At 44.1% G+C, this 13,124-nt stretch overlaps 1 protein-coding gene across 3 annotated transcripts in view; it reads right to left on the minus strand.

The window, feature by feature from the left end:
- LOC137432927 (uncharacterized protein C05D11.1) overlaps positions 1-13,124 on the minus strand; it is a 199,295-nt gene that overhangs the window by 170,653 nt on the left and 15,518 nt on the right. For 2 of the 3 annotated variants that reach the window (XR_010985599.2, XM_068125243.2), the window contains exons 6-8: positions 12,659-12,781; positions 12,185-12,325; positions 11,307-11,417 (exon numbers count right to left, since the gene is read on the minus strand). Coding sequence is in view for 2 of the 3 variants with exons in the window: in XM_068125243.2 (XP_067981344.2) it covers positions 11,307-11,417; positions 12,185-12,325; positions 12,659-12,781 (375 nt within the window). In the remaining variant the exon portion in view is untranslated. The remainder of the gene's footprint in view (positions 1-11,306; positions 11,418-12,184; positions 12,326-12,658; positions 12,782-13,124) is intronic. The other variant, XM_068125244.2, reaches the window with a different exon arrangement.

The following is a 13,124-nucleotide window of genomic DNA, read 5'->3' on the forward strand; positions in this document are numbered from 1 at the left end:
TGCAAAATCTACTCGCACAATATACAGCACGACTCACCTGGGGGATTCCCTTCTCCACGCGCACCTGCAAACTCTTTATTTGGTTAGTGAGCACATCCTCATGATTTGAGCAGGGACTTTGTACATATTCCATCTTTTCCTCCCGCCGCGAGTGGTTTTCTAAGTCCCCGGTCTCTTCAATTTCAATGCCCACTTCCGCTTTTTCTTTACTCACCTCGACGACCGTTGGTTTTAATAAAATTCCCTCTACCTCATCGGTCGCCGGCTTTTCCAAACCCCGTGTCGCGATTTCTAACCCCGTCATTGTACCCGCGCTTTCCTCCGCTTCGCTCAACCAGCGCTTCTCGACCCGCGTTACCTCCTCGTGCACCCCTGGGACCCTTTTGCCCAACTTGCGGTCTCTGTCCCTCTGCTCCCTTTCTTCTCTATCGGCCCTCATTCCGTTCGTTGTTGCTTCAATTTGGTTTCCCCATTGTTCCATTCTGGCTTTCATTTTGTTTAACAATCGCTCACTGTTAGCCCTCCTTTCGTCCCTTATTACTCCCAATTGCTCACTATTCTTCTCCATAAGGGCCTCCATTTTATTACTCAATTTCTCCACGTTTATTCTCAGCATCTCGGCGAATTGCACCATGAAGTCCCCCACATCAAAGCCCGCTGCTACGGTCACGGGCGCGGCAAAATTTGGTGCCGCTGTAACCACGTGCGCGAGAGCGCCATTTTGTGCACCTGATACCCCCTCAACCACATTGCCAATGTTCTCCTCCTCTCTTTCATCCACATACATTTCCCCGAGGTCCTGGGTCGGTTCTACCCCGTCTATCTCTCCCACCGGCATCCCGTCGCCTTGACCAGCCATGGCGCGATTTCAAAATTCGGGTTTTGCTTTAAAACAACACAAATTTCCAGCAGCTCCAAATTTTGACCAAATTTTTTATAGATGTTTTTAAAATTTGGTTCGGGCCTCGTATCTCACTCCCCGACACCAATTGTTACGGTCAATAGTACAATTGGTGTTCCAAAATTTGGGCTAAATAAATTTAGTCCCAGGTTCGAATCCCAACTCCTGACTACCAATTGTTACGGTACGCGGTTAAGGATGTTATATTTGCCGAGCGGAGGCTCCGCGACCGAACAGTTGTTCCCCGACTCACCCGATTCACCCAGACGTTGGCCGTATCACACCACCGCTATTCAATCGGGAAAAGACTAAGACGACAAATGCAAAGAGGAAGAAGAAGAAGAAGACGTACAGAATGAGTAACGGGGTTTATTATTATTTACACACATAAGCAAAAAGAGCAGTCACGTTTATTTACAGGGGACATGAGACGCAGGTGACACAGTGAAAATTAGTAGCTTATACAGACTTAGTTACTACCCAGGACAGCACGAACAAAACAAACTTACGTAGGCAAAATGGGGAACTTGCAGGCAGGAATGGCTGGAAAGGATGAGCAGGTGGGATCACCGGGCACAGCAAGCAGGTCCACTCCGGGCGGGAAGCGGGGAGCCGGCAGCTCCTTGTATTCCGCTTTACAGCGCACACCGTCAGGGCTTCACGCGGCTGGTTGAAACAGGGCTGCACTCCTCTGTTGTATCTCTCGTGTAGCTTGTTTCGTAAAAGCTCCTCGGCTTTCTCTTGGACCCTTTCTTTTGTCGTGTCCCTCTCCACGCAGCTCAGCTCGTATTTTTCTTCCTCTCACTTCCCTCCCAGCGCGGGTCTCTCCACGCAGCTCAGCTCAGCCTTTCTCTCACTTCTCTCCAGCTCATCTGCTTGTCGTGTCGCTTGTCCCAGCGATCGTCGCACCCTTCTCCCCAAACCTTCAGCGCCGGTCTGACACGCCCTCTTCGGTTTCGGTACCGCCCTCTCCCCCCCGTGCTCTGTTTCGTGACCTTGTATGGTAATCCCACGGGCTTGTCTCCTTATTTGGGCATCGCGCCGACGGCACGCCCCTCGTGGCGAGCCACGGGCTTGTTTCCTTATTTGGGCATGGGGCTGCACAGCCCCGCCCTTCTTGGCGCGCCCTGGGCTTGCCTCTCCCTGGCGACCCCGCCCCTCCTGTTCAAACAGAGCACGGAGCACATTTTCACTATAGCAGCGAATTGAGAGGGCGTGCACCCCATGCTTGTGAACTGCTTTACCCACAGATGGAGAGTTTGGCTGGGAAATGGAATTATTGAAGGGGAGCTATTCTCTATTGATTCGGTGCAATGGAGTGTCATTCTAATGGAAGACAAGGTCTTACTCTAAAACACATAATAAGATATAAGCTATCGAACAGGGGTATTCTATGATTGGCTGACGTGTTTGCTTTATGGACTAATTATGGGACGCCCTTTGACCTTTACACACTGGAGCAAGGAGGCTCAGAATAAAGCAATAATAATAATACACACAATAAAAAAAAACACAATCCTCATATCCGCAACAATATATACACAAAGAATTAAGTTAAGCACCCCTACACAACGAATTAAGGTAAGCACCCCCTAATATATATTCTTTGTGTATATGTATACATTGGCATATATTCTAAGGTATGTGAGATCAAATAATGATTGGTATGACATTAGCAATTATCCATTGATGAAATGCAGATGAGTGCACTCATCTGTGACGCCCATCGCTCGTGCAGCACGTGTTATCATCCACGTGGTCGTGATTTTCTGTAAATGCACTATCATCACGGGTTATTGCAAGTCACGCCTGAGCTCGTGTGGGGGTTACATGGTCATTTTCTCGTAATGGTGGCTCGTAGACGGTTGTCGGACGGAGAACGATGGCGGATAATAGGCATGATCGAGTCCGGAATGTCCAGAAAAGCTGTAGCTCGAACGTTTGGTTACCACCATTCGGTGATCAGTCGGTTGGTGCAGAAACACCAGGAAACGGATGCGGTGAAGGACCGTCCAAGGTCTGGAAAACCTCGCGTGACAACAGTCCGCCAAGATAGAGCGCTTTTGAGACTGGTGCGACGATATCCCTTCGCCTCGAGCCATTTCCTGAAGGACAACTGGCTGCCCAACAGAAGGCTATGTCACCGTACCGTGAGGAACCGCCTGAAATCGGCCGGTTTAAGGTCAAGACGAGTGATCAAGCGTCCAAGGCTACTCGAACGACATCAGAGGGAGCGTTTGGCATGGTGCCTAGCGCGACGTGGATGGAACATCCGGTCTTGGAGGCGAGTTCATTGGTCGGATGAAAGCCGGTTCTTGCTGTACGTGACAGATGGGCGTGTTCGGGTGTGGCGCCACAAAAACACCGCGTATGCACCTAAAAACATTCAAGCAACGGTACCCTTTGGTGGTGGCTCGATTATGGTCTGGGGATGCTTCTCCCATGACTGTAAGTTGGACCTGATAACTGTGCGAGGTAACCTCAACGGAGAGCGATATGCCGAGGAAATCCTGAATACCACCGTAATCCCGCACTTCGATGACCACACCCTCGCCAGCAGACCCATCTTCATGGATGACAACGCCAGGCCTCACCGTGCGAGACGCGTCCGAGCCTTGCTGGAGCAAGGTGCTGTGACAACCATCCCCTGGCCTGCGTACAGTCCTGACCTGAACCCCCTCGAGCACGTTTGGGACATGTTGGGACGACAAATTGCGAAGATGGTCCCTCCAATAGCCAATCTGGATGAATTGGAACGTGCATTACATCGGGAATGGAACAACCTGCCACAGCAACGCATACGACGGCTTACAGGGTCTATGAGACGTAGGGTTGAGTCAGTGATCCGATCACGTGGGTCCTACACACGTTATTGACGCAAAGATCGCTAGAGGTCTTCTCAGAACAATGACTGTACGTTAGAAAACATAAACGTCATCCACACTGTCCGTGATGGACCTATAGCTCCATACTTAAATTGAGGTGAAAATATGCCTAAAATTCCCAAAAAATTTCACCTTAAATTATTCAGAATAAAATATTGAAAACGGCATGATTGTTATGTTTTTATGTGACCATAATATCACTTCTCCAGAAAATATAGCAATATCATGGGTATATTACACTGTTTTGACGACAACAAACTTGTAATGTGCGAGGTTGTAAAAAAACGGGGGGGGTGCTTAACTTAATTCTTTGTGTATATATATATATATATATATATATATATATATATATATATATATATATATATATATATATATATATATTATATTATATTATATATAAATATAAAAATTTGTTTCAGGTTATGAGGGCAGTTCCAGAATTTCACCCAGAAATTCATGTGACAATGTGGAGCAATGAGAGGGAGCATATTGCTGAACAGTATTTTGCAAAGGAACACTCTGACATGCCAGCACAGAGAGATTTAAATAAACATTTTGTGTGTGAAGCTACATACGGGAAATGTTTAACAGATGTGTGTTAAACTTCCATGAAGCAGCCAGTAAGAACCGTAAAATGCTAGGAGGGAGGCAAAGAATCACCTGAATGCCACAAAACGCGGAAAGCGAGAGACAAGCAATAAATGCAAGTCCCCAAATGTCAGTCCATTGTTTTCCTCGTGTCAGGACAGTTCAGCAGGAATTCTATATCAAATGTCAAGGGTGAACTGCATTCTTATCCCTTTAAAACACAGCTCGTCAAATTTCGTATACTAGGGCATGCCCGTACGTGGGTGCAATGCCCGTACGTGGGTACGTGGGTACGTGGGTGCGAGTACGGTGACAATCCCCCCCCCCCCCCTCTATTTACATGAAATGGTTTGGTCCATGAAATGTTTTGGTCCATTCGCAACGCCAAAGCGAACGGCGAACGGCTTGCGAGTACAGTGACAATCCCCCCCCTCTATTTACATGAAATGGTTTGGTCCATTCGCAACGACCACAGAACCCCCCCCCCCCCCCCCCCCTCTATTTACATGAAATGGTTTGGTCCATTCGCAACGCCAAAGCGAACGGCGAACGGCTAAATCGCCATAGCTCGGTAAGTACTTGTCCGATTAATATGAAACCTTGAAAAGGCACATCCTCGGGTCCCCAGCAATATACCTGGCAAGTTTCAAGTATATCGGACCCGTGGTTGTCGAGAAACAGCGGTCACAGACAAACATACAAACACACATACACACATACACACATACACACATACACACATACACACAGAGATTAATGGAATTATAGATAGATATAGTTCATGCCAGTGCAATGTTTGAATTTTCAAAAGCATCCATGAGAAACTCCTATCTTTGCAATTTGGAAATATGTTCATCTATCTTCTATCTATAATTCCAGTAATCTCTGTGTGTCTGTGTGTCTGTGTGTTTGTGTGTTTGTGTGTTTGTCTGTGACCGCTGTTTCTCGACAACCACGGGTCCGATATACTTGAAACTTGCCAGGTATATTGCTGGGGACCCGAGGATGTGCCTTTTCAAGGTTTCATATTAATCGGACAAGTAGTTACCGAGCTATGGCGATTTCTTTACCAAACTCCGCAAGCCGTTCGCTTTGGACCAAACCATTTCATGTAAATAGAGGGGGGGGATTGTCACCGTACTCGCAAGCCGTTCGCTTTGGACCAAACCATTTCATGTAAATAGAGGGGGGGGGATTGTCACCGTACTCGCAAGCCGTTCGCTTTGGCTTTGCGAATGGACCAAACCATTTCATGTAAATAGAGGGGGGGGATTGTCACCGTACTCGCAAGCCGTTCGCTTTGGCTTTGCGAATGGACCAAACCATTTCATGTAAATAGAGGGGGGGGATATAATTTTAGATATATATATAGTACGGGCATGCCCTAGTCCATTTAATTTTGAAATGTGTCCCATCCTTTTGCTACAACATGTATGTATACACAATGACCTGCAAAAGTATTCATCCCCTCCCAATAATGCCACATTTAGACGAATTACTCGAATGACCTGTTTCCATAGGGAGTTATGTTATTATCCTTATTTAAATGTGCAATTCAAAATACCTCTCCAAAATACCTCTCGCTCCATAATTCAAAACACCTCATTGCACTGGAAAACGTGGGAACAGCAATACTGTTTTGTAAAGGGTGGAAACTTGCAATTCTTCCCTCTCCCTCCTGGAGGCAGTGCTATATGATAAACATTTACATAGAGAATTTGCAAATCCCCTCCCCTACCTCCCCCCTCCCCCAAGACCACCGGAAAAGATAAAAAACACCCCGATGCAGTAATTGGGGTCAGGCTGATTCTATGTAGCAAGTCTTGGTGTAATCAGTACAGAACTGTAGGAGGAGTAGTGCGACAAAGACACACAAACACACACACACACACACACACACACACACACACACACACAATACCGGTCCACAAATTATAGTAAGGACTAGCTGAAATCCCCAGCGTTTCCCAGGGAAATTCAATGAAATATGTAATAAATATTTCCTACATGACAATCACAAAACATGTTACTCGATCACTCCCGGGAAAAATGCAGGCAGTGTATAAGAACATACTCACTTAAGGCCTGAACATGGAAGTGTTATAATAAACCTGTGTAAATCAATCTTTTAATAACAGGCACAAGTGTAAAAGAAATAATTAAAAGTGTTGTTGACAACAAATCAACACAGTCGGACCCCGGCTTTCAAGGGGGATACGTTCCTGGAAAATTCCACGAATGTTGAAACCGCGAACGTGGGGGAATTGTTTCAATATAGTCTAGTAGGAAGACTAGGTCCCCCTGCACCCCCCGGAGATATACTTCTAATCAGTGTTTCTAGATTGGAAAAAATGTGTAGAAAATGACTAGCTATGGCCCCAAGCTGAAAAAATGTCCCACATACCATTTTTATGCAAATTACTGCTGCAAATTTTATGCAAAATTATGCAAATTTTATGCAAATTTTTGATGAGGAGTAGAGTTGAGGGGTCTTTGAGGGCTTCATCGAGGTGCTCTCGGTTGCAAGACTGGGTCATTCTGAGAAGCACAGCAGGGTCAGAGATCATGATGTTCTCCTCCTCAGTGAATCTCTCCATCAACAGCCTCTCCATTGCCTCACACACTGTTTTGAGGCAAAAGAGGGACTTTGCGTAGGCCTTTCCACTGAGAACACCTTTGAGAGATCCACTTGTTACTAGTTGTGCCTCAAAGAGAATCTCTGCATATCCAGAACCACGCATCTTGTGTCCAGTGAGCATCCCGATGTAGTTCATGGATGTGTGGAAGGGTCCAATCGTTACTACATGACTAGCAAATTCATTTGGCCAGCGCCAGATGATGGGAAGGGCTTTCATGCAGACACCCAGATCAAATGTATTCAGGACCCATCTCTGACCCACCTCAGCAGTTGCTGCCTCGGAACGCTTCAGTAGCTCACGAACAACTGCGTTGTCTGTGATCGGTTGGTGGATAGGCGTGCAGTAGTCGACTGTTGATTTGCTGGGTGGGGGAGAACCAGTTGCAGAGGTGAAACCCCCTAGCCCAGGCACAGGCTGCAGGCCATTGCCATGCCATGCAGGCACCAGGCACAGACCGATCACAGACAACGCAGTTGTTCGTGAGCTACTGAAGCGTTCCGAGGCAGCAACTGCTGAGGTGGGTCAGAGATGGGTCCTGAATACATTTGATCTGGGTGTCTGCATGAAAGCCCTTCCCATCATCTGGCGCTGGCCAAATGAATTTGCTAGTCATGTAGTAACGATTGGACCCTTCCACACATCCATGAACTACATCGGGATGCTCACTGGACACAAGATGCGTGGTTCTGGATATGCAGAGATTCTCTTTGAGGCACAACTAGTAACAAGTGGATCTCTCAAAGGTGTTCTCAGTGGAAAGGCCTACGCAAAGTCCCTCTTTTGCCTCAAAACAGTGTGTGAGGCAATGGAGAGGCTGTTGATGGAGAGATTCACTGAGGAGGAGAACATCATGATCTCTGACCCTGCTGTGCTTCTCAGAATGACCCAGTCTTGCAACCGAGAGCACCTCGATGAAGCCCTCAAAGACCCCTCAACTCTACTCCTCATCAAAAATTTGCATAAAATTTGCATAATTTTGCATAAAATTTGCAGCAGTAATTTGCATAAAAATGGTATGTGGGACATTTTTTCAGCTTGGGGCCATAGCTAGTCATTTTCTACACATTTTTTCCAATCTAGAAACACTGATTAGAAGTATATCTCCGGGGGGTGCAGGGGGACCTAGTCTTCCTACTAGACTAATAGGAAAAGGGGAGATAGGTTCCAGGGGGTTCCTGATTTACGGTATATCCCGCAAATGTCAAGGAAAATCCCACGAGTGTCGAGGAAAATACGTGTATGTATGCCCTGCCATTGTTTCAATGGGGGGAAAGGAGGATAGGTTATAGGTTCGACGAGGTTCCTGATCCATAGGAAAAAAATTTAAAATGTTTTGGACCGTGAATGCACACGATTACAGTTTCATAAAAAATACGAGTAATAAAATGACAACACAGGTACCATTTCCAATTTATTGAAGGAATGCGCTTACAGTTTATTAAAAGTGCTTAACTATACTGCACCGTGAAACAAAAACAACAACATCATCATCATGTACCGCTTCAAATTCAAAGCCTCGTCCAATTTCAGGCAACCTTCTGATCTTTCGGTCATTGCTGTAGCATGATACCATCTCGGTTTGTATTATTAGCTCACCTGGAACGAAGTTCAGGGGAGCTTATGTGATGGCGCGTCGTCCTTCCATCCATAAACAATTGAAACTTTTTCTCCGAAACCGCTGATGGGATTGCGACCAAATTTGGCACAAATTAAATTTGTTGTGTTGTGACTAAAGTTTGTTCACATCATTAAGAAATTTAAGTCTAAGGGGGTTTACCATGGGTCAAAGTGCATCCAGGTTTGACCCACCAAAATAGGAAGTTGCTTTTTTTCGCTGAAACTACACATAATATTAGGATGAAACTTGACCACAACCTTCATCACCCGTAATGTACCGAAGTTTGTTCACAGCACGAAGAAAATCGAAGTTTAAAAGGGTCTATGCTGATGGGCTAGGGTTAGGGGATCAAAGTGGGTCCAGGTTTGACCCCCAAAAATAGATATTTGGTTTCGTCTCTGAAACTACACACACGATTTCAATGAAACTTGACCACAACGTTCATCACCCGTGATGTACCAAAGTTTGGTCAAGGCATTAGAAAAATTGGGGTCTGAGGAGGTATACAGGATGGGAGGGGGTAGGGGAGGAGGGGGAGGTAGGGGTTGCCCCCCAAAATAGGTATTTTTTGTTTGTTTGTTTAAAGTCTTATAATTATGTTAGTATCATTCTACATGCTGCCCAGTCTTCTAGAAACCATTCAAATTGGTTTTAAAAACCTTTAGTCGGTGTAGTATTCTGTTTATTCTACCAGGTGAGCGCCAGGGGTATTGCCCCGATGTTTACAATCACCAAGGACGCATCAACCTGACATATTTGAAGAAATTGGAAAATTATTCGCCATTTTAGTTAAATCTCATCAGTATGTAATTCGTAGACAATACGGACATGGCAGTTGCCTTCCTTGTGCGCCCTCACGGCTAATCGTGAAGAAGAAGATTTTGAATTTCAATCGAAAAATTACCCACGTTTTAAATTGGAAATCAGAAAAAGACATCTCCTTTTCAGGATATCAAGGTATAGATTAGTGTTGAGGTGGTCTGAGCGTTTGTGTCCCCTTTAAAGTTAAAAAGGCAAAAGACGATCTTCGTGACTGGTAGATTAAAGTAAAACTAGAGCAATGCAAATGTGTCGCCAATATGCCTCCGCATAGTCCCACAATGGGCAGATGCCCTCGTTCACTGTCCTAAACATAAACAAGTTTGATTTAAATCCCTTCAGCTGTTTTGAATTATCACATTTTCACCAGCCATGACAGGTTTCACATCGATCGGTGAAGCTGTTTCAGAGAAAGGATTTTTTAAAATATTGCCTTTCAAGCTAATATGGCTGCCACACCACGTGACATATGACCTCAAAAAGAGTACACTCTGCATATGTATGTGTCGGGAATCACATTTGTGAAGTTTCATGTTGATCGGATAAGGTTTGTAATCAGTTTGAATGAATGAATGAATGATCGTTTTAAGGCCATTTCCCGGTGTGTACCCCGATTTAGAATAGGTACACCGTATCCCTGCGCATCGTAAGAGGCGACTGAGGGTTGGCGTCAGGAAGGGCATCTGGCCATAAAAACATTGCCTCAAACAGGGAGCCATGATTGTCATGGGGCCTGCAAGGCTAATCGGTTTCAGAGATTTAATTATTTCATATTTTCCTTCAGGCTAATCGGTTTCAGAGATTTAATTATTTCATATTTTCCTTCAATCCAATATGGCTACCACACCATGTGACCAACGATGTTTTCGTGATAATCTTTTAATCGCCATGCCTCGTCATTGACACATGTAAATTTTTGAGTCAATCAATTTGGTGGTTTGGGAGAAGATGCTTTTTTAAGGTTTTAGGTTAAATCCAATATGACTGCCAAACCATGTGACCTATGATGTCATAAATTTAATATTTCAATACAAATGGGTCATAGATCATGTGCATGCAATTTCATATTTTTAGGATAAGGAATTTGATTGAAACATTTTTGGCTGGTATACCACTTCACCTATGATGTCATCATTGTCATGCTTTTGTTCCCCATTGGGAGTACTTGACAATGTGCCAAGTTTCAAATTTTTCCATTCAGCGGTTTCCGAGAAATAATTTTTTCATTAGTTGTGTTTAATCCAGGATGGCTGCCATACCACGTGACCTATGATGTCACAATTGTCATAAAAACATTCTGCATGGGTGTTACTCCTACGCTGAAAGTTTCGTCTCAATTGGATATGTGGTTGCTGAGAAAAACGAGGTTTCGGCCATACGGACGGACAGACGAACAACCCGAATAAATAATGCCTCCAGTCACCTTCGGGGGTGGAGGCATAAAAAAAAGCAACAGCACAGACCGTACCAAGATGGGGAGGATTAGAGGTAGGGGAGAAACATACCAAAGGAACACAGTTTCCGTCATTAGCTTGCATACATGCATGATCTTCACAATACATATTACCCGATCGTGGCAATGTGTGAGCAACATAGTCACATGCAAAAAGACAGCAATTAGCAGACGGCACGGACAACAATCAAAGTAACACAAGTGGACAACAATCGATGGCAACAGAGATAAGTCTGCAATGGTAGAGTTAACTTTGGAAGGGTCACGCTGACTTAGGGTTATAGCATGCTTGAGAACACATGCACACCTTTGCTTTTCGACAATTTCCCGATCGGAACATAAAAATACAGGAGAACACGCAATTGCACCAAAAGCTTAACGGTAATATGCAAAATATTACCTTGTTACAGTATGGCTCTGCTATTTCAACTAGGTCTCTCTGGAGGGGAGAAATTGGTGTGTCTGTCATATACTCCATCAGTGTTCCGATTGCTGTCATTTCAAACAACTCCTGCAACAAGGAACACAGTTGGCAAAGAAAGGCACAGCAAAAATAAATCCTTCAAATGAGATTCGTAAAACATCTGACAATGTGTGAAGTGTAATAATAAACTAGAGAGGTTCCAGGGAACCTGAACTCAACTGGTCTATATCAATATGGTTAGAATATGCATAATAGAACCACAAACTATATAGTTTATATGTGCTAAAAATATGACAAAAATTGATTTTCCAATATGGCCGCCCTGCCGCGCCCATTTTTGGGCGTGCAACGCCCAAATGAAATCCCAAACTAGTTTATGTCTTAAAGATGCTGCATAACAAGTTTCATCAAATTTTATCAATATTTGTGACTTTTAGAGCATAGACGTCGAATTGTTTACAGACGACAGACAGATGACAGACAGGCAGACAGACGACAGACACTGGGTGTCGACAAAAACTCAGCTGGACATAGTCCAGTTGAGTTAATAAATAAAATACAAACCATCTATTTCTATAAGAAGCAGGTTCCTGAACACCATTGCATTGCACCAATCAATTGACAAATTAATTTCCTCATAGTTGAAATGTTTGGACTCACGAAACGGTGGAGATGCATTTCTGTATAATTTTTCATATTCTAGAATGTGCAAGTGAAAGTTTACGTACAGATTTAAAATATAATCATAACCAATACGTCAGCTTAAAAGCATTCCATTTTAGATCAAACTTATGAAGCTTTAGCTCAAATGGCGAATTATGCAAATTATTATGCTGGCAAATAAGGCCACCCACCTTAGCCATTGGTCCCCTCCAACAGAGGGTCACAATACCAGTACTTTCATCATCACAAGGGTATGGTACAATCTTCTGCAAGCTGGCCACAAAATCAGGCACTGGGGATAGCCATGGTCTGATGTATGCTGGCATTGGGTCCTGGAGGGTCAGCATAGCTCAGTAGTGAACTTATGAACCATCACAATGCAAAACAATATGTGACACACTGACTGCAGCTATGAATATGAAAATTCACACACCCTTTGTCCCTTTGTGTACATGAAAGCACACACACATATAATAAAAGGAATATATATTTAAACTGCCTATCCTCTCATTTGTGGTTCCTGGTTGCAGACATCGTGCCACCACAACTGCCCACACTGTAACAATACAGTACCTCAATTTTTTTACCCAAGTTAAACATATTGGTTAGACAGGGGGAAATATGCAAGGACTTACTAACTTGCAGACAGTGGTGAGATTACTCACATAGCTCTGAAATTTTTTTTCTATTCCATCCATGGCCAGAAACACCTCTGCAGGCTCGACTTGTCCCGTAATGATCAGGCACAGGTTGTCTGGCCGGTAAAATTGACGGTGGTAATCGCATACCTCAACGACAAACACCAACATGTGTCAAGCCAATGCAAAGGGATGTCTCAAGCAGCAAGCATTTGTCCAAATTCCATGCCAAATGTACATTTTAATGAATGTTTTGGTGTCTGACCAACTTTATATTTCATTACAACCTTTAACCATGGTGACATGAAAGGCGGTATGCAAAATGGATATTCATATATTTGCTATACATTTGGAGAAATATTGGCCAATTTATCATTGATAGCATCAACTAAAATAAAAACGTGACAAAAATTTGGATTTTTTTCCCTTTAAAATACAGAACTAGTGTGAAGTCGATGGTGCGCCGTTGCAAATCCCCATATTTCCCACCAAA

This window comes from Myxine glutinosa, chromosome 8 (assembly GCF_964187855.1).
Source record: "Myxine glutinosa chromosome 8, kmMyxGlut1.1, whole genome shotgun sequence".
Taxonomy (NCBI): Eukaryota; Metazoa; Chordata; class Myxini; order Myxiniformes; family Myxinidae; genus Myxine; species Myxine glutinosa.